The sequence below is a fragment of the Plasmodium berghei genome (assembly GCF_900002375.2).
Source record: "Plasmodium berghei ANKA genome assembly, chromosome: 12".
Classification (NCBI taxonomy): Eukaryota; Apicomplexa; class Aconoidasida; order Haemosporida; family Plasmodiidae; genus Plasmodium; species Plasmodium berghei.
The window spans coordinates 1,317,295-1,337,356 of record NC_036170.2 but is presented as its reverse complement, the minus strand read 5'-3'; the positions used below and the strand labels follow the sequence as shown (position 1 = coordinate 1,337,356).

The 20,062-nt window shown below is 20.9% G+C and overlaps 5 protein-coding genes across 5 annotated transcripts; 2 read left to right on the top strand and 3 right to left on the bottom strand.

The window, feature by feature from the left end:
* On the bottom strand, positions 1-1,101 carry PBANKA_1234800 (40S ribosomal protein S9, putative; the record flags this gene model as incomplete). Its single annotated transcript, XM_034566427.1, has 3 exons — positions 1-439; positions 577-644; positions 1,039-1,101. 3 exons carry the CDS (start codon positions 1,099-1,101, stop codon positions 1-3), a joined length of 570 nt encoding a protein of 189 aa, XP_034423025.1.
* A 1,465-nt stretch (positions 1,102-2,566) lies between these two features.
* On the top strand, positions 2,567-3,907 carry PBANKA_1234700 (conserved protein, unknown function; the record flags this gene model as incomplete). The annotated part of the gene is made up of 1 exon (XM_034566426.1): positions 2,567-3,907. The coding sequence occupies one exon, from the start codon at positions 2,567-2,569 to the stop codon at positions 3,905-3,907; it is 1,341 nt and encodes a 446-aa protein (XP_034423024.1).
* Positions 3,908-7,260: 3,353 nt separating this feature from the next.
* PBANKA_1234600 (EELM2 domain-containing protein, putative) lies at positions 7,261-9,771 on the top strand (the record flags this gene model as incomplete). Its single annotated transcript, XM_034566425.1, has 2 exons — positions 7,261-9,019; positions 9,152-9,771. The coding sequence occupies 2 exons, from the start codon at positions 7,261-7,263 to the stop codon at positions 9,769-9,771; spliced, it is 2,379 nt and encodes a 792-aa protein (XP_034423023.1).
* Positions 9,772-11,329: 1,558 nt separating this feature from the next.
* Positions 11,330-13,640, bottom strand: PBANKA_1234500 (FoP domain-containing protein, putative; the record flags this gene model as incomplete). Its single annotated transcript, XM_034566424.1, has 3 exons — positions 11,330-11,464; positions 11,607-11,938; positions 13,532-13,640. The coding sequence occupies 3 exons, from the start codon at positions 13,638-13,640 to the stop codon at positions 11,330-11,332; spliced, it is 576 nt and encodes a 191-aa protein (XP_034423022.1).
* A 1,756-nt stretch (positions 13,641-15,396) lies between these two features.
* On the bottom strand, positions 15,397-17,286 carry PBANKA_1234400 (zinc finger protein, putative; the record flags this gene model as incomplete). The annotated part of the gene is made up of 1 exon (XM_034566423.1): positions 15,397-17,286. The coding sequence occupies one exon, from the start codon at positions 17,284-17,286 to the stop codon at positions 15,397-15,399; it is 1,890 nt and encodes a 629-aa protein (XP_034423021.1).
* Positions 17,287-20,062: the final 2,776 nt, after the last annotated feature.

The following is a 20,062-nucleotide window of genomic DNA, read 5'->3' as shown; positions in this document are numbered from 1 at the left end:
TTAATTATCATCTCCATCAGCCTTTTCTTTTTGATTTCTTAATGTTCTTCTCTTAACTCTACCTGGCCTCGATCCACCAAATGGTGAAGCGGTTGCAAAATCGATGTGTTTTTCAGAATCTATACGAACTAAAAATGATGGGATATCGACCATTTGTTTACCAACTCGAATATGTCGTTGTCTTATTAATACCCTAGCATGATGTACAGATTTTGCTAATCCTAATTTAAATACTTTTGTTTGCAATCTTCTTTCTAATAATTTAGGTAATGTTAATCCTAAAACATAATCTAGCTTTTCTTCATTTTCACCAAGTAATCCTTGGCGTACCATTCTTCTTAATAAGGCTTCACCTTGAAATATTCTTTTGGGACTTTTTTCATCTAATGTTAATAAATATCGTGCTGCAGATCTGATTTTTGCTAACAAATATTGTACTCTGCATATTAAAAAACAGGGGAAATAAATTAAAACATTGTGGAAGCAAAATATAGTAATATAATCAAAATTAAAGCAATATAACGTGCACCGAGCGGGTCGACACATATATATTATTGGGGTATGCAAAATTATTACCTCCATATTTCTCTCTTGTTTTTTAAACCATATTCCCCAATTAATTTTAACTCTTGATCTAAACGTTCCTATAAATCGAAAAAAAATAAAATAAAAACAATTTAGAGTTTTAAAATATTAATAAAAATTGTATATTCTCATTTGGCATATATAAACCTATATTTTATTTTTTGTAATTTTATATCGTTAATGTGTTATAGATTTTATAAAAAGTTGATAATAAAATATGTGGGTATCAAAGGGAAACCCAACAATAATTAGGAAAGTATTTATACAACTACATAGCTAGATATATGAATATAACGAGTGTAACGAAAATGGGCAGAATATAACCATCCCTTTCCTTAGTTAGCTCGCTCTTTACTTCATATTTTGTTGTTCGTATTTTTTAGTTTTATTTCAGTTATTTCAACTATTTCAGTTTTATTTTTTTTTCATTTTTTTTCCATTTTTTTTGTTTACCTTTTCAAAGGGACGCTTTGGATTCCTTGCAGTTTTTGAATAGTTTCTATAGCTTTTTGGCATTTTTATTTAATTTCTTAAAATCGTTTAAATATTTTTTTAAATTTTAAATATAAAAAAATATGTTTTTTAAACAGTTATTTTTTCCCTATTTTATTATTATTATTTTTATTTTTATTATTTATTTTTATTTTTTTAATATTGTATATAAATTATTAATGATTTTTTTTTGAATGTTTCTTATTGAAAATTGGAATATAATATGTTCCTTTTTTTTGTGCTTAAAAATATAGCATATAATTTTATAATATTGAAGTGCTAACATAGAATGTATTTTACATATTATATAATACCTATAATAAAAATTGTATTATGTATGTATATATACATATATATAATATCAACATTTGAAATATCTTAATCATAAAAAACAAGTTTTTTTATTATAACGGGAAAAATGGTGCCATATATTTTTATAATAATTGTTTCAAAAATAAGAAAAAAGTTTAATTATTTTTATGCGTATATAAAGAGGAAAAACTAGGAAAAAACATTATAGAGGAATAACCATAATATTATATATATGTTTTATATGCATTATATCATTTGATATCAAAAATGTAATTATATATATAAATATATATGCGTAATAATATGCTCGTTAGGTGAAAAAAATAATCCAGGGGGGAGGGCCATATCCTATAATACCATAGTGCGTAACTCAATGTAGCAAAATGGAAGCAAATAATATATACAAAATAAATAAACAAATAATATAATAAGAAATAAGCACAGATAATTGCCCCCAATAAAACAGGGTTTATTGTATATTTTATTATTTTATAAATATAACTGGAAAATACAAATTTGTTAATTATTTGTGAAAAAAAAATTATTACAAAATAAATTTAATTAAAAAAATAAACAAAAAAAATGTTATAGTTTTCTTATTTTCTTATTTTTTTTCTAAATAAATATTTTTCTGAAATTAAGCCAATTTTTCCTCCCTTTTGCTCACTCTAAATATATGTTGTGTAATTCGCTATAATTTCTTTCTTGCTTATGTCATAAAAAAATGTGAAAAAAATATAAGGTATATTTATGCATATAAAATAATGGCTAAATAAATATTTATATATTTGTTTTTATTTTAATCTATTATTTTTTTTTTTTAAACCAAATGTTCATTCAATCGCATTCACCCCTTAATCCTTTTGCATACGACTAAATTGTGCAATATCATTTTAAAAAGGAATAAAAATACTATGAATAGGAAATGATCTAGGTATATAAATTAAGATAGGGAATGCTCACATAAATAATTCTTTAAAATATATTTGATAATCTTATAAAGTAAAAAAAAATCAATAAGCTTCATAAAATTAGCTAATTGTTGATGGACAATGAACAAATTGTGAAAAGAAAAATTATCTTAAACAAATAAATAAGCAAGCAACATATTTATAATACATATTTGAAACAATATTTTAGACAAAAGTAAATAAAACGAAAAAAAGAGAATGTTGCTATGATTTTATATTTGTATAAAAGTTTTTTTTTTTTTTTTTTTTTTTTTTTTGGGTGTAATATAAAACTAACAAAAAGCTTGTCCCATAATAAGTATAATCAAAAAATACAACCACTCATACAAAATGGAAAAAGAACAAATAATATATATGAAATACCCCGTAAAAGAAATAAATTCACAATACAAAATAAATTATTATTTATAAAAAATGAAAAAATTAAAAGCACATTTCATAAACTTTTAAATAATAAAAATTATGTCATTACAAAATTATTTAATGTATTTTTTTCAAAAAATTATAATTATCAATTTATTGAAAATGAAAATCCTGAATTAGAAGATATTCCATCGACCTGGTTAATAATTCCTAGTAATAAATTCAATACATTTTTAGACAGTTATATATTTAATATAATTCAATCAGAAAAAACATTTTCTATTACAAATAATATTGATAATAACAAACCCAATGTTCATAAATATTCTGAGAATAATGAACATATTAACAATAAGCCAAAAACAAATGTGTTGGCTCCTGAAACACACACAAAAATAGAAAGATATATTACCAGCCAATTAATAAAATTAGCAAGTGAAATTTTAAACATAGAAACTCAGATAAAAAAAATAGAAAAAGAAAAACTTGAAAATAAAAATAATAGTAACAATATTAAGGAATATATTAAGTGGAATTTTTATTTAAGCAAAAAAGATAAACCACTAAAATGTTTTGTTTATGTTGATGTTCCTGATGGTACAGTAATGGTTAAACCGCGGGAAATGAAGGAAAATTATTTCTTAATTTCTATAAATGCATTGAATGATATAAAAAGAAATAATCAAGATATATTAAAAAATATTTTTTTTAAAAAATTTAATATAACCTTTGATCATATTTATAATAATTGTAGCTTTTTAACACTTATTGTAAATAAAATTATTAACAAGCAATATATTATTGATACAATTACATTAACATCATTATTATCATCATTTTATTTAACACGAGATTTTTTTTATCAAGTTTTTTTGCAATTATTGAGTAGTGAAATAATATGGAATCCTTATGTATATAATATATGGTGTAATATATATCATACTACTTTACCACTTAAATTGTTTATGATTAAACAAGCATATTCTTATTCCAACATATTATTTAATTATATAACTCAATATGTTCGATCAAGATTAATTAAATTAGAAACAAAATTAATTAATAATTCTTTAAAAAAAAAAATATTAATGGATACAATCAAAGATAATATTTACGACAAAAAGCTGTATACTATAGCAACAGATAGTTGTGATAGATATGAAAATGAATTTTATTATATTTAACAGGACATGTGTTTGGTCGTTATGTAACTTGCATATATATATATATGTACAACATTATACACTCCTTTATATTTTATTTTTATGGCCTTTTCGATATTTTTTTGCAAATAATATTTTTATAATCTTCTTTTTTTTCGTTTTTTAAATGTCTATTTTTAGTATCTTCCCATTTATTACTACATGGGTCATTATTTTATTATTTTTTTTTATTTTTTTTTTATTATTTTTATTTTTTTATTTTTATTTTTTACTAATTCTTTGAGTACACCTTGTTTATGTACATTATGGTATACATAAGGAAACCTCTTTTTTCTTTTTGGTAAATTTAAAAAATAATTTATTATGTAAATTGAGAATCTAAATAAATATATTAAATAATATGGGTATAGTGGGTATTTTTCCTACACATTTATAAGTTAGGTTATATGAATAAACAACCTAATTGGATTGTCCTATAATATATTATTTAAATAGACAAAAAATATATAAATATTTAAAGGTCTTATTCCATAAATTATTTAATATATATAACTAATAAATTCATATTAATACAAATAAGTTTGTATATTTATACATATTACCAAATGTGTATATTTTTTGGTTGCAGCTATTAAAATTCATATTTTTAAAAAACTTAATAATAATATTACTTTATATCTTAACAGCTTCATGACTCATTAGTTTTTTTATTATTTAGTTTTTATTTCTTAAGCTTCCAAATACAGTGAATTTATTTATAACAACTTATACTATATATATTAGCAAAAGGACAAACTTTATAATTAATATAAAATGTATACACATTTTTAGTTTTTTTTTCAATTGTTACTATAGTACATTATCATGTATTTTAAGAATTATTTTTTCCATTATGCAAATACTTTTTTTTTATAGTTTTCTATTTTTTCATAGTTATATTCTTTTAATGCTTAATCTATTTTCTCGACATATATTTATAATATCGGATTACCTCATCTATTTTTTTTTCTTTCTATCTTTTTTTACATTTCTTATAAATATGAATGTTTATTACATACATGTGTGTAAAAAAAAAAAATTAATCATATTTTTCTTTTTTTTTTCTTTTACTAATATAGCACGACCTTTTCATATTTGTTCATTTAATATGGTTAGTTATTTGCTTGGTTTATATACATGTATTCTCAAAAGGACTTAATATAATATATATATGTAAATAAATAAATAAATAAATAAATAAATAAATATACATATATTTGACATGCTATATGCTCATATTATTATATGCGTGTGTTTTTAATACACCCTATGCATATATTATAGCTTGTGTTCAAATGGTATTTCATATTGGGTATAGTAAATACATATAATATGTATATATGGATTTTCTAAACATTTAAAAATATATCACAATGTGCATATTATTTCTAATGCATATATATCAAGTGCATATAACTCTTATAGAGCTTGTGATTTTCTCCTTTCTTTTTCTTTTCTAAATGTTTAACTTATTTTTTTTTTAACATATTTATTAATTTATTAGTTATTTTCTTTCTATAATGAACAAGTGAATTTTATTCTATTATTTTGTGTTTTTCTTTTATGCTTCTTTGTATTATGGGCAACCGAAATACAAGAACGATAATGCATATTCATGTTAGCATTCATTCACCCAGTTCTCTATTTATTTTATATACAATGTATTATTATTTACTACTTTTTATTATGTAATTAAATGTTTTATCCTCATCAAATTTTTGATGTATATCACGTGTATGTATATATATATTTCCTATGATTTTAACCGATGAATTTGTATATATAATATGCCTATACGTATAACCCTTTATTATATGTATTTATACTATTTTTATGATTCGAAATACTTGCCTAGTTTTTATTTTATTTAAACTTGTGCATGTTATAAAATTTTACATTGATTAAATTTTATAGTAAACCACTAACACTATAAATAGAAAAATATCTTTTAATATTTAGTATATAGATATGGTTATATATATAATATATTTATTTATTAAAATGCTTTCAGTAGGTTCACTATAAAATATATTAATGTATGTCACTCTCTATTTTTTTTTTTTTTTTTTTACGCACCCCTTTCCCCCCAAACAATTTTATCTTTACTATTGCGATAACTATATTATTAGCATAAAAAATATACAAGTATATACAAGGTAATTTTAATTATTCATATTTTATTTTTTGTATATAGTTATTTTCAATTATTTATATAATACCAATTATATAATTCTATATGTCACTTTAATTTTAATATATTATATATATATATATACTATTATATATATACATATTACTATTTTCCTCTATTGGATATAAAAAAAAATATTTCTACATACATATATGTATATAGACAGCTATACACAAAGATAAAAAAATTATATAGCATCAGTATATAGCTAATTTTATATATTTTTATATTGTTTATATATTATTTTAATAAATTTCGTTTACATATTTTTTTAACATTTCAATTATTTTAATAGTTTTAGTTATATTATAGGCACTTTAACTATTTCAACCACACCAATTATTTCAATTATTTCTTTTTATTTTTTTTTATTATACTATATTTTGTATCTATATTTTTTAAATCATTCAATACCATTTTTATGTATATTCAAGTATAATCAATTATTAGAGAATACTACTTTTCAGATTGTTTTTTTTTTTAATATTTACTATTTATTTTTGGGTCTGCATTTTTAGCTTTCTCTCCTTTGTTTTATTTTCCCCTACATTATTTTTATTTTATTACTTATTTTTCCAATTTGTTCAAAAAAAATTATAATGTTTTTTTATGTATCACATAAAAGAAAGGGGATAAAACAATTTATGTTATAATAACATCCGTTATTTTTCCCAAAGGACATATATATATTTTTTTTTGGAACCGAGCATGAATTAAAAGGAGAGAAAAAAAAAAATAGCTAAAAAAAAAAAAAAATCAAGCCAAATTATATCAAAACAAAAAAAGTACAAAAGGAAAACATATAAATAATAATTTTCCAAATTTAAAAATGATAATTCCGTTGATTTGGATATATTCATAAAACTTGAAAGACAGATTTTTTTCAAAAAAAAAAAAAATATATTTTGATGATTTATTAAAAAATAAGTAAATTTATAACGTTAAAAAAAATTACTATATAGTGGCTATCATTCAAACAGGTATTAATAAAATTCGAAAAGTTCGGCTACAAATAATTGAAAATATTTTCTTAAAAAATAAATAGACAAAAAAATTATAAGTAATCAGAACAATTTATGCAAAATAAATAATTCTTATAATAATAATTGAAACGGAAAACAAAAAAAAAAGGAAGAAATAAAAAATGACTGTACATCAAAAACATAAGGGAATGCTTATTTCTGATGAAGAGACAATAAATTCACATTTGTATAATAATTTTTTAAATAAATTTAATAACTCCATTCTTGATACTAATAATAATAACAATAATAATATATTAAATGACTACAAACAAAATAGCCATATAAATAATAACATGGAGGATTATGAAAATCTTGAATATATAAAAAGATTAAAGGAACAAAAAAAAATTAGAGATAATGCATATAAAAAAGTGGCAAATGATATTGAATTGAGAAAATTAATAGAGAGAGCTCAAATGAAGCATTCGAATTTTAATATTTCAAGTATTGGCTCAAATAATCTCAATAATCAATATCACAGGACTGATATGTTTAATCACAATAAACAAAATGGAGATATAAACAATAACATGGATAATGATGGTAATCATGATATTCATTTATTAAAAGGTGGACAAAATAGTAAAATAACTAAAGAATTTTTCAAAAATTATGAAGAAAATATTTCGAAAGGAAAAGAAAATGATCCAAATAATCAAGACATATATAATACAACATATATAAACAATACCAATATAAAAGGTGGAAGATTATTACGCAATATAAATAAAAATAAAAATATAAATAATACTAATCATAATATATCAGAAATTGTAAACCCAATTGTTGATCAACATAGACAATTCATATCATCTCAAGAAAATAAAGGAATGAAAAAAAAAAATTCTGAAAAAATATCTTTAGAAAAAGAAATTTTAAATAGATACACTAATAATAATCGAAATAATAATCACATTCAAACAAATAACATGGGCCGTTATAATACAAGAAATAATAATGAACAAGATCATATATATTATAACAATCAAGATGAAGAAGAAAATGATATACCAAACGAATGTAACATGCATCAAAATGAATCTAATATAAGAAATCGTTTGAAAAACCTTACAAAAAATAATATAAAAATACAACCACGAAATTACCTTAAAACTCAAGGAAAAAATAATGAATATATTAACAATTCAAAAATAAAATATAGCAAAGAAAATAACTATGATGACTATGAAGAAGACTATAATAATAATCCCAATGAAAATAGCCAATGTAATGATATAGTTAGAGATAATAATAATGTAACAAATAAAAATAGTGATATATATAATACTAGAAGATATAATAATACTAGAAGATATAATAATTATCATGAAGAATATATTAATTATGAAAAAAATGAAAATCGAAGAAGACAGATAAACTATGATGCACAATTTATAAATGCAAATATTATTAGAAATAAAAATGGTGAACTAGTCGAAAATGATATACAACAAATGGCTAGTGTACCTGTGAAAAATAGAAACGATAATGAACTTGTTGAAAATTCACAATCTAATCCAAAGACAAAAGAAAATAAAACTAAAAAAACAAAAAAAACCCTTACCAAAAATAATACTAATTCTACAAATATACCTAAAAATAAAAATAATGCAATCAAAAATGTTAATATAATAAATTCGAAAAATTCAAATATTTTACAAAATAATGAAAGAAAAGCTTACATCTCTGATAATAATGAATATTCATCAAACCCAAAACATAAAGTTACGGCTATTTCAAATGCCCAAAATAATACCAATAAAGGTGGAAATTATTCAAATAATGAAAATTATTATTCCAATAATTATGGTGCAAATACCAGAAGTACTAATATTAATCGTTTTAATGAAAGATATCCAGACCAAGATGCTGATACAGGTATGTTCATATGTTTTCTTTACCTTTTTATTATGTTTGTCTATTAACATTTTTGTACTATTATTATCTTTCCTACATCACATCATTATTTTCCCCATTATAATTCTGACTTTTTTTGTTATCATTTTTTAGAACAAAAAAAGCGAAAAAAAAGAGTCACAGAAGAGGGATCGAAAGAGAGCAACAAAATAAATGTAGGAGAGAGCTACCAAGTATCTAAATTGCCAAGTTTTTTTTTGTGTCGGTCAGAATTCATGTACAAAAGTTATGAATCAGTTGAAGAAACAAGTCCAGAACCATGTGTGTCATGTTCAGGATTACCATGCCATTGTAAAGTTGGTGGAGCGATATTAGTATATTCACCCCTTATGTTAGAAAGAATAAAAGAACAATGTATGAAAAATAGAGGCTATCACAAATGTATAAAAAATGAAATTGAATTATCATCTTATATACAAGAATGCGCAAAAAGCTGGAAATCAAATGTTGATGAATGGGTCCCATTTTCACCTGAATATGCATATAAATTATTACATTACGCTAATTATGATCCACATAAAGCTATAAGTATTATGAAGTCTTCAGAATTTTCATTTAAAAAAATTATGGATCCCCCAACTAGGAAATATCAAAATAAATGGAAACCTAAAGATAAAAGAGAAAATATATCCAAAAACCCATTCCCATCTCCCTTAACCATAAGAACATATTTGTCTAAACGACATCACAATAGTGGATATCACCTTCGATGATGATATTTAAAAAAAAAAAAACACACATACTAGTAAATAGCTATACATATAATTCATATGTATATAATATGGCCCAGTAAGTAAATTCATTTCTAGATAAAATACGTGGTATAATTGATACATATTTTTACAAACTTGCAAGTTTTTTCAAAAAATAATTAAATTGCAAAAAAATCAAATTATTAAAAAATTCATGGCAAGAGACGAAGGGAAAAAAAACAAATTTAATTTTATATATTATAAAAAAGTATGAATATGCCAAATTAAGGTAAACTAACATTTACTCTAGTATATAATTTTTCAAAATATATTACATATATATAAGTATATATATGCCCATTCAGTTTTACTCTTTTCATTTTATGCTTATTTATATATTTTTTTTTTTTTTTTTTTTTTTTTTTTCGTCTCCATTTGATTTATAACAACTTTTAAAATTAACATATCCTTGCACTTTTTGCAATGTAAATATCTTGATAAATTAACTTTCTCAATTATATATATTTTTACCACTTTATAATATACTTGTACCTACTATTGCAGAAAAATTAAGCATATCTTTTATACATTAAATATAATCTTAAAAGTTATATTTTAGGCGTTTTTATCATTTCAATGATTCTACACAAAATGAACAGAAAAATTTATGTTAATAAGTTTTTAATCTTTTATACTTTAAAAAAAAAAAGGAAGAAATAATAACATAAAAAACTACAAATAATTTATGTTATATATTACATTTAGCACAATATTTTAACAAAAAATTATGCACCTTTTTAAATGCTTTTTATTTTGAAAAAAGTGAAAAATAACATAAATTAAAGAAAATATTAAAAGATAAAGATAATATATATATATATATATATATATATATATATTATACATATTTACATGTGTGCAAAAACTTATGTATTATGTGGAGAATGTTTCTGTTTTATATTGTCTAAAGCAATATTAATTTATTATTTCTGATTTGTTCATATTTTTTGATCATTTTATTTTTGGCTAGCTATATATTAGCTTGATTTGGCTATAATATATATATATATATATATATATATGTTAATTAATTATTGTATGTTCAAATTGTTATTATCAGAATAAAATAGCTATATAAACATGAAATGATATCAAAATATAGCTGTGAAACCTGAATTTTTTTTAGTGCTTTCCTTTTTTTAGTAACAAGTATATATATTTTTTTCTTTCGGTATTGTTTTAATATATTTTGGAATATTTCATTAATAAACATACTACTCACATTTGAATTAAAATAATAGAATATGTGTATTGTTAGTAACATATTTGACTTTTGTTTATAATGTTTGAAGGTTTGAAATAAAAATTAAAAAATTACTATATATAGTATGGGAAATTTTAAACATATATAATATAGATATTTTTTATGATTTAAAAAAAGTATATATATAAAAAAAAATATACAATATATTTTAATCTTAATTTGCTGTATTAGCAATATATTGTTTATCTACATCTAGTACTACATTTTGTTGTTTTCTTAATCCTTATACTTCTTGATACAGTATTCGTAATTTATTTATTCACCCATTTTATTAAATCCTTCATTCATATTAACTTGTAAAGCTCCATTATTTTTAAAGTATGAATCCAAATCATTATCCAATCTGGTTTTTACATTACTGGATCCCATGTAGTTATCTAATTCATCATCCTGTACAAATTTTTAAAAATAAGAAAATATCATATATATAAGCTCATAAACACTTATATAATAATACTCGCACAAATATCGTTAAATTTTGTATATTCAATTATTAGTATGTATATTTTTTTTGAAGGGATAATATTCTTACCAAATCCTTGGATGTTAACTTTCCAATTTTATCGTGTAAATTTTGTGTTTTTTTAAAAAAGTTATTTCTTTTTTTTCCACCTCTAAAATATCTTCCCTTTCTGAAAGTATTTCCACGTGATTTTTTCAAAAATGTTTCACGACCAGGATTACCATATGGTCTGTCATAAAATTTATTTCCAATTCTTCTTTTATTTTTAAAAAAAAATGGATTATTTCCTCTTTTAAAATTGTTTCTATTCATCATTGATAAATTGCCACGGCCGTATTGTTTATATATATGTTTTCTGACATCTAATATTTTTTTCTGAGGAGTAAATTTAAATGATTTTCCTGTAAATAAAATTTTGATCGATAATATTTAAATCGTTGTTATATATATTATATGTATAATAAATGAAAACGAATTATTAATACAAAAAAATGGTATTTAAAAACAAGTAATTTTCATTGTCATTTAAGATGCTCTGAATATATTTTGGTAGTTAAGTAAAGAATTATATCTTTTAATAATATATATATGTATAATTTTTGTAGGATAAAATAGAAATATTGTCACTATGTAAGTATATTTCATGTTTAAGAATGATAAATTTGCTCCTTAAAAATATGTAGGCTTCTTATTTTTTTTTTTATTGTTCTGAACTGCTTTAATTATTTGTATACATATAATTAATATTTTCCCATTGAAATATCTTATATCAAGCAATTTATTATATATATATATGCAATACGTGTATACTTATGAAAATGTATTTATAATAACACCAAACTTCAAATAACAACAAAAACTGATTTAATATTTTTTAATGATCCTAAATATAATATAACTCTTTTCGAATATCTGCCATTTATTTTATTCATATGTATACCACCAATATGTATTTAAATATATATTAATGTAAAAATAATAATTTACAATTCTCCATTTATCATATTCTTCTTAAGCATCCAAAATACCATATATACATATATACTAGTCATATGTCACTCTTTCGATTTTCATAAAATACATATACAAATATACACAGCGCGAATATGAATAACTATATAAAAACAAAATGAAAACCGCACACTCTTCTATTTTTCTTCACATTTCTTCTGCTTTGTCAAAAACATCACGCTGCTGTTTCAAATTATGAAATAATTATCAAAGTACATAAAAATGACGAAAAAAAATTTTACAAAAAAATACTAAAAAAAATTGTTTTATGTATATACTTCACCCATGATACTTTAACATTTATAAAGCGCGAGGATCCATATTATAAAAGCTTTACATATTTCAGCTTTCTTCATTTTCACAAAATTTACAAATAATTATAAAAAAACGTTTCCTATATATATGTATAAAATCGTATTTTTCTGAGATAAAATATTTGCACCTGAAATTTTCAACTATTCTGGCATTTATATATTTACAATAATATATAAACAGCAATTGTTATTTTATCAGCATACATATATATAGGTACGTGGCAAATAATATATATATGTGTCATTTATGATTACATATTCACATAAGCATATTATTTTTTATATTGTATAATTTATATTACAAACACAAAAAAAACAAATTCTTTATCAAATTTTTAATATAAATTTATGGATTTAAATTATTATATATCTTCATACAAATACAATATTTATAATTATTATAAAATTCTCCATATTCTTAATATATCCTTTTATATATTTATTTCTTTATAAAATAATAGTGTTCTTATTTTTTTTTATACACAAACATATATAAAAGTATAATTAAATTAAGCTCTTTATACACCCCTTATAGGTATATATTTGATGCTATAATTAATTCAATACAAATATTCTACCATTTTTATAATTCAAATTACCATATGTATAATATTAACAAATCATATTTAAAAATTATTTTATATATTTTTTTTTTTTTTTTTCACACACCTCGAGTTGGTTGATAAGAAAATTTTGTAAATCCTGTTTTGCGAGATTTTGATATTCCATCCTTTCTTCCAATTTTATCTTTTCTATCGATTTTTGTAATTTTTGCCATTTTTATTGATTATATATGTTTAAATTAAACTAAATAAATTTGTCCAGTTTATAAGGATAAAAAAAATAATATATATTTACTATATATTTTCTGCTGGAAATCTTGACTTGAAAATATATTTTTTTATTTAATATATAATATTTTTTTTATATTTTTTCGTGTAAATATATTTAATAGTTATTTAAATATCACTATTATGCATACTCCGCATATTCAATACTCAAGTATAACTTGTTCGCGCTTAAGTATATACAATAAGGTTTGATATTTTGAAAATATATTTTTCTTTTTTGTAATATATAAAAATAAAATGATATATAAATTAATTTTGTTATATAAAACTTTATGCTCTCAATTACATATATGTGTGAAGGGATGTATATATATTGGCAAGTATGTTATATATATGTTTGTAAATATTTATTAACATATATTTATATTCAAATAAAATACAACGAAACATTAAACTTGATATGTATAATAAAATAAATATATATTAAAACAGTTTATATTTCGAAGTAACGGTTATAAACATATTTTGCATTCTCGTAAATAAGAAAAAAAAAAAATATATATATATATACAAAGTTATAATTGTATAATATATATAAAAGGTTTGTACTTAAATACTTATATATAAATTATTTGTATAAAATAGCATTATACTTATTTTATAAATTATTATAAATAAAATATAAATAAAATGCAAATAATACAATAAAATAAATTATGAAAATAAAAATATATTTTTAAATATTTGTTTTTATTTTTTGCTGATAAATGTATTTATTTAGCACAATTTACTGCCAAGATATAAAATAATAAAATTTTCTTGTATTATATAAGTTATATGTATTTATATATTATATTATTTATAGATATATATATAAATATTTATTTATTTATAAATTTTGCGTATATATATTAATAATGCATATCTTTATTTTATTAGCTTGAAATTGTTATGATATAATATGCACGCAATTTATAAAAAGCCCAATGAAATGAAAATGCCATAGCAGGAATGTCACCATACCATTACAAAAAAATAAAAAATGAAAAATAAAAAATATAATATAAAAATGTGAAAAATTACGCTAAACTTTTCTCCATTTTAGTATTATTATTTTATAATTTTATTAATTTTCTTTGCCTTTTTTAAAGTCTCATATTTATTTGAAAAAGCATATTATTCAGGCTATGGAATATATATATTATAAAATACAAGCCCATAAATGTACACACAATAATATGCTCTTAATATATTGTTCTTTGTTTTTTAAATAATTATACTAAACGAATTAAGTACCTGTATGGACTGATATTCCCTATATACAATATTGCCAATAAAAAATTTTATTTTTTATTTAACATATGTTATATCATGTCATAATGATGGCGTACAAATATATAAATAAAATGGACGCATTTTTAAATACCTTCAAAAAAGTAAATTTTTCTTTTTTAAAATTATATGTTCTATGCATGCCAATATACATACATATATTTTGACAATAAAATAATGTGAATATTACATTATTTGTATAGAAAAAAAAGTAAAAAATGTACTAAAAAAAATATAAATATATATATATATATATAAACATATACATAGTAATGGCTAAATAAATAGCAAACTAAATGAAGCTACAGTTTGAGTACCAAAAGGAAGAGGTATGCGTATAGTTTTTAAGATTCCATATTTCCAATCCCTTTTTCGTAATTCAATTAAAATGAAATGCATATGTCTGGTATATTATTTAAACATGTACATTCTCTGAAACTCAGAAATAAGTAATTCAAAAAAGAGTTTTGTTATTTTTGAAAATCCATACAAATCTTCCATAACGTATGGACAATATACTCTATGATTTTCTATCAAATTAAATAATCGTATAGCATATATTTTATTTGTAATTTTTTCTCGTTTTTCCTGTTCTTTAGTTATTTTTTGTTTTTTTATTTGATTATCATCTAAGTTTTCCTGAATAAATTCTTTTAATATATAATAATTAGATTTTCCCTTTAAAAAATATTTATCATCATCTGTGTATTTGCATAGCTTTAGCATTGCTTCATTTAAGGAGCTTGCTTGTTCAATTTTATTTTCATTTTTTTCATCATCATTATCTTTTATTTCAATATTATTTTTTCCATTTTCACCTTCTAATCCATTATCATTACTCTTATATTCCTTTAAATTATCATTTGTTTTTTTTGAAAGAAATATTCCTTTCAATGTAGATTTAAAGGAAAATGATTCTTTATGTTTTATTTCATTCTCATTCTTGTTTTCTTTCTCTTCACTGACATTTTCCTTCTCATTAATGGGTTCTATTTTTTCTGCATCTACCACAATTTTATTCTCATTTTTGCTGATATCTATTGACTTATCTTTATCTTCTTTATTAACATTCTTATATAGTTGCTTTTCTATTTCGTCGTATATTATTTCCCCTTCTTCATCAAAATGCCCATTTACTATAGTTAGTATTTTATCCAAAATTATATTTGTCGCTTTTTCATTTTTGTCTTGATTCATTGATTTATTATTTGATGGATCAGATAAAAAATAATCCATATCATTCGAATCAACTTCTATGAATAAATTGTATTTTTTATCATTTAGTGAAAAATATGAATAGTCAGAAATATTTACTTCTCTATAACAGTATTTGCATGAAATAATTTGTTCTTTAGAATTATTTTTAATTTCATCTTTACATGTCCATCCTAATAATGAAATAACTTTAAATAAATTAATATCATCATATTCATATTTTCTTAAATAATGCATAATTTTAATATAAGCATTTATGTCTTCTTTTTCATTTTCTAGTTCTGGAGCTGCGCTTGTATCAGACAATATATTTATAAAATTATTCACATTAAATAAATTGAAATTTAAATTTTTAATATAATCTGAATCTACTATATATTTTTCCATATCTTTATAATTTTTTTTTATATAATCAATAGATTTTTGAATAATATTTTCATTCTTTAAAAAAATTGGAATAAAGTTATTTTTAAAAAAATCCAGATATGAATTAAAAATTGTAAACTTTTTCTTTGTTTTATCATTCTGTACATGCTTTTTAATAACTAGTATTATATCGTTAATTGTTTTTTTTATATTTATCATAGGTATATATAATAAAGATCGTTTAAGAATTTCACAATTATTTTTATATTCGCTAAGTAATTCTACTCGATCTAATGAATTACTGTCAAGTTTAAAAAATGATAAATCTATTAATTTATTTTTCCATAGACAATTATCAGTATGCAATAAACATAAATCATTTATTCTGGTATACATAGAATATGTTCCTTTTTCATATATATATTTACATTGGCATATTTCGCATTCTATAGTAGATTCATTTTTGCATACAAAACCATTTCTAGCTAATATTAGCGAACATAAATGTACAGGCTTATTTATCCATTTATTATATGTATTTAATCTATTTATATATGATTTCTCATTATTTATATATTCTTTAACATCTTTTATATGATCATCTTTTTCATCATTTAAAAATCGATTTTCTACACTGATTAATTCTTCTTTTTCATTTTCACCCTTTATTAATTTTATCTTTTTATCAGCATTTTCAATTTGATCTCCTGAACTGTTCATTTTTCTCTTTACACTATGGCTAGCTTTTTTATCAAGAAAAAAAAAAACATATATATATGTGTGTGTAAAAATGTGAAGGGATTACAAAAAAGGAATGCAAATCATTTTGATTATATTATTTTTTTTATAAAAAATGCAAACTTTCGCATATCTCTATGATAAGAATCTATATATATTATATAAATAAAGAAATTAAAGAATACGTATTTTCGGGAAATATATTAATGTTCATTTTAAGCTCGTTATGTATACCAATATACAATATAGCCAAAATAGCTAACTAAAATTTGGCTAATTGTAACTAAAAATGTGATTGTGCGTATTTTCGTAATTTACCTACAAAGTCAATAAAATCCTTATATATAAAATACTTCTAAAAATGCACATTATTTACTATATGAATTTCTTATTTTTTTCTGTTTTCACCCGTTTAATACACTAAAAATATATCAATATAAAATACGTATAGATATATTTTTTTTTTATTTGCTGGGTGAATATAAAAAAGGTACTCTTTAATATGAAATGGTATGAAACTATGCTATGAAATAAAAAAGTACATAAATTTTTTCATTTTTTTTTGTATATGATAATAAAAAATAAGCCAAAATATGCAGTCCCAAATAAATGCTTAAAAAAAAACCAATTCTATCTGGTTAAAATTATTTCTTTTTTTTTGGAAAATAAAGGGGTGAAAAAAATATGCAATGCTTAGTTAAAAAACGAGGGATTGTCTAACTTTAACAATATAAAAATAAATTTAAGCCATTTGAAAACTACTACTTATACCAATTTTTTTATATATTTATTATTTTTTTATTTATATAATTAGAAATATGTATAGGAAGAGGGAAAGGAAAATTATATGGGAACCTAACCCATCTACGCGATTATTATCCACTTCCTGACGAAATTGAACATATTAAACAATGAATGCATATCAATAGTTTTACTCGAAAAGTGGAAATATGTTGCGTATAATTAAATGCTTATATATACAATTTTGATATTTCCTTTACAATTTGAACCCCAAACACAATTTTACCAAAAAGAAAAACATAATAGTAATAATAATGATGTTTAGATAATACTAAAGTAAATAAGTATAAAACATACAATTTTATCCGGATTATCTATAAGTAAATGTGTATATAATAGTAATAATATGTCTCTTTTCCTTTCTTTCATATATATGAAATCGATGTAAATGATAAGAAAATTATAATTTATAAATAGTTCGATACATATAACATATACCACGAATTTTTCTAAATTACTCTATCTTTTTGGAAACATATTCATGCATATTGGCATGATTGTGTCATTAACATATTTGCGTACATATAAATTTAAAAAAATGGGTATATTTCATGCAAATGTAAGCATTTTCGCCTATAGAAACGTATATATGTATATTATCTATATTATATGTGTAGAGATTGATGATATTGGGAAATATAGAATAAAATAAAATACCATTCTTTGCAATGATCCCACATTTAGTCATATATTAAAAAAATAGCTAACAAAATACTCAAAATTAAAACGAAAAATATTATTATTTCTTCACATTATGCTTATTTTTCCACATAATGCATATATGTATAATATTTATTTATGAACTTCCATTTAAGTAATGTGTAAATATGCTTAAATTCCCACAAAAAACTAAAATAGCACATTAAATATAGTACCTCATATATAAAGATAATTTCTTTCTATTAGAATTGTAATTATGTGCAAAATATATATTGATAATATTTTTTTTTCCGGAAAATTTCTGAATTGTTAATAAAATTATGAACAGTACATGCACTCTTTCCAATTGATATATTATACAAAAATATGCCAAGTTTATTATTCAGATATACATATTTTTTTACGGGATATATACAAAGTATTACAAATATAATTATTCTTATTAGATATACTTTGTATTTAAAATATTTATTTTAATATTATTAATAATATATATGCTAATTTTAATAATAATGGAAAAAATGAATAGCACTAATATTATGAACATTTGGGGAAAAAATGCCTTTTAATTTTATTGATTATTTTTAAAAGCGTATTTTTTGTATTAAATACATATTAGTTATTAATGGTTTTCATTGATCCTTATTAAGAAATAGTATATATTATATATATGTTTGCTCACTTATTTAGTATTATTCGTTTTTCATTTATTCACATTTATATTGTTATCAAGTGTGCATGACAAATTTAATTTCCCTTTTTCTCCTTTTTTTTATATTTTTTTAATCTTCTCTGATAATATTGTTAACCGTGTTTTGATATTTTTAATTTAATTGTGTATTATATATATTTGTATATTATCAAAAATTATTTTTGCATACATATATATAATTCGATTAGCTTTTGCAAATTAACTTTACAATCAATAATAAGTAGTTATATATATGAAAATTTTGTGTTTGCAATTTACTTTATATATGTATGCAGCTTATATTCAGTGTATCCTTATACGCATAGTTGTTTAACCCCATCATCACTAAAAAAAAAGACGAAATATGGGGATAAATACAAAATCGAGGATACATTACATATTTGTTTTTATTTTGCAATAGGGCGACAAATAGACTATTGAGATTTCTTTTACAATAAACAAAAATAGTTTATTGTGTAATAAGATATGCTAATCTAATGGTGGACTTACTTTATGCTACGTTATTCGTGCTTTTGTTGTGATATATTGTTTTTTTTTCAATTTTTTTTAATATAAAGAAATTTAAAAATAAAAATATAATTTTTC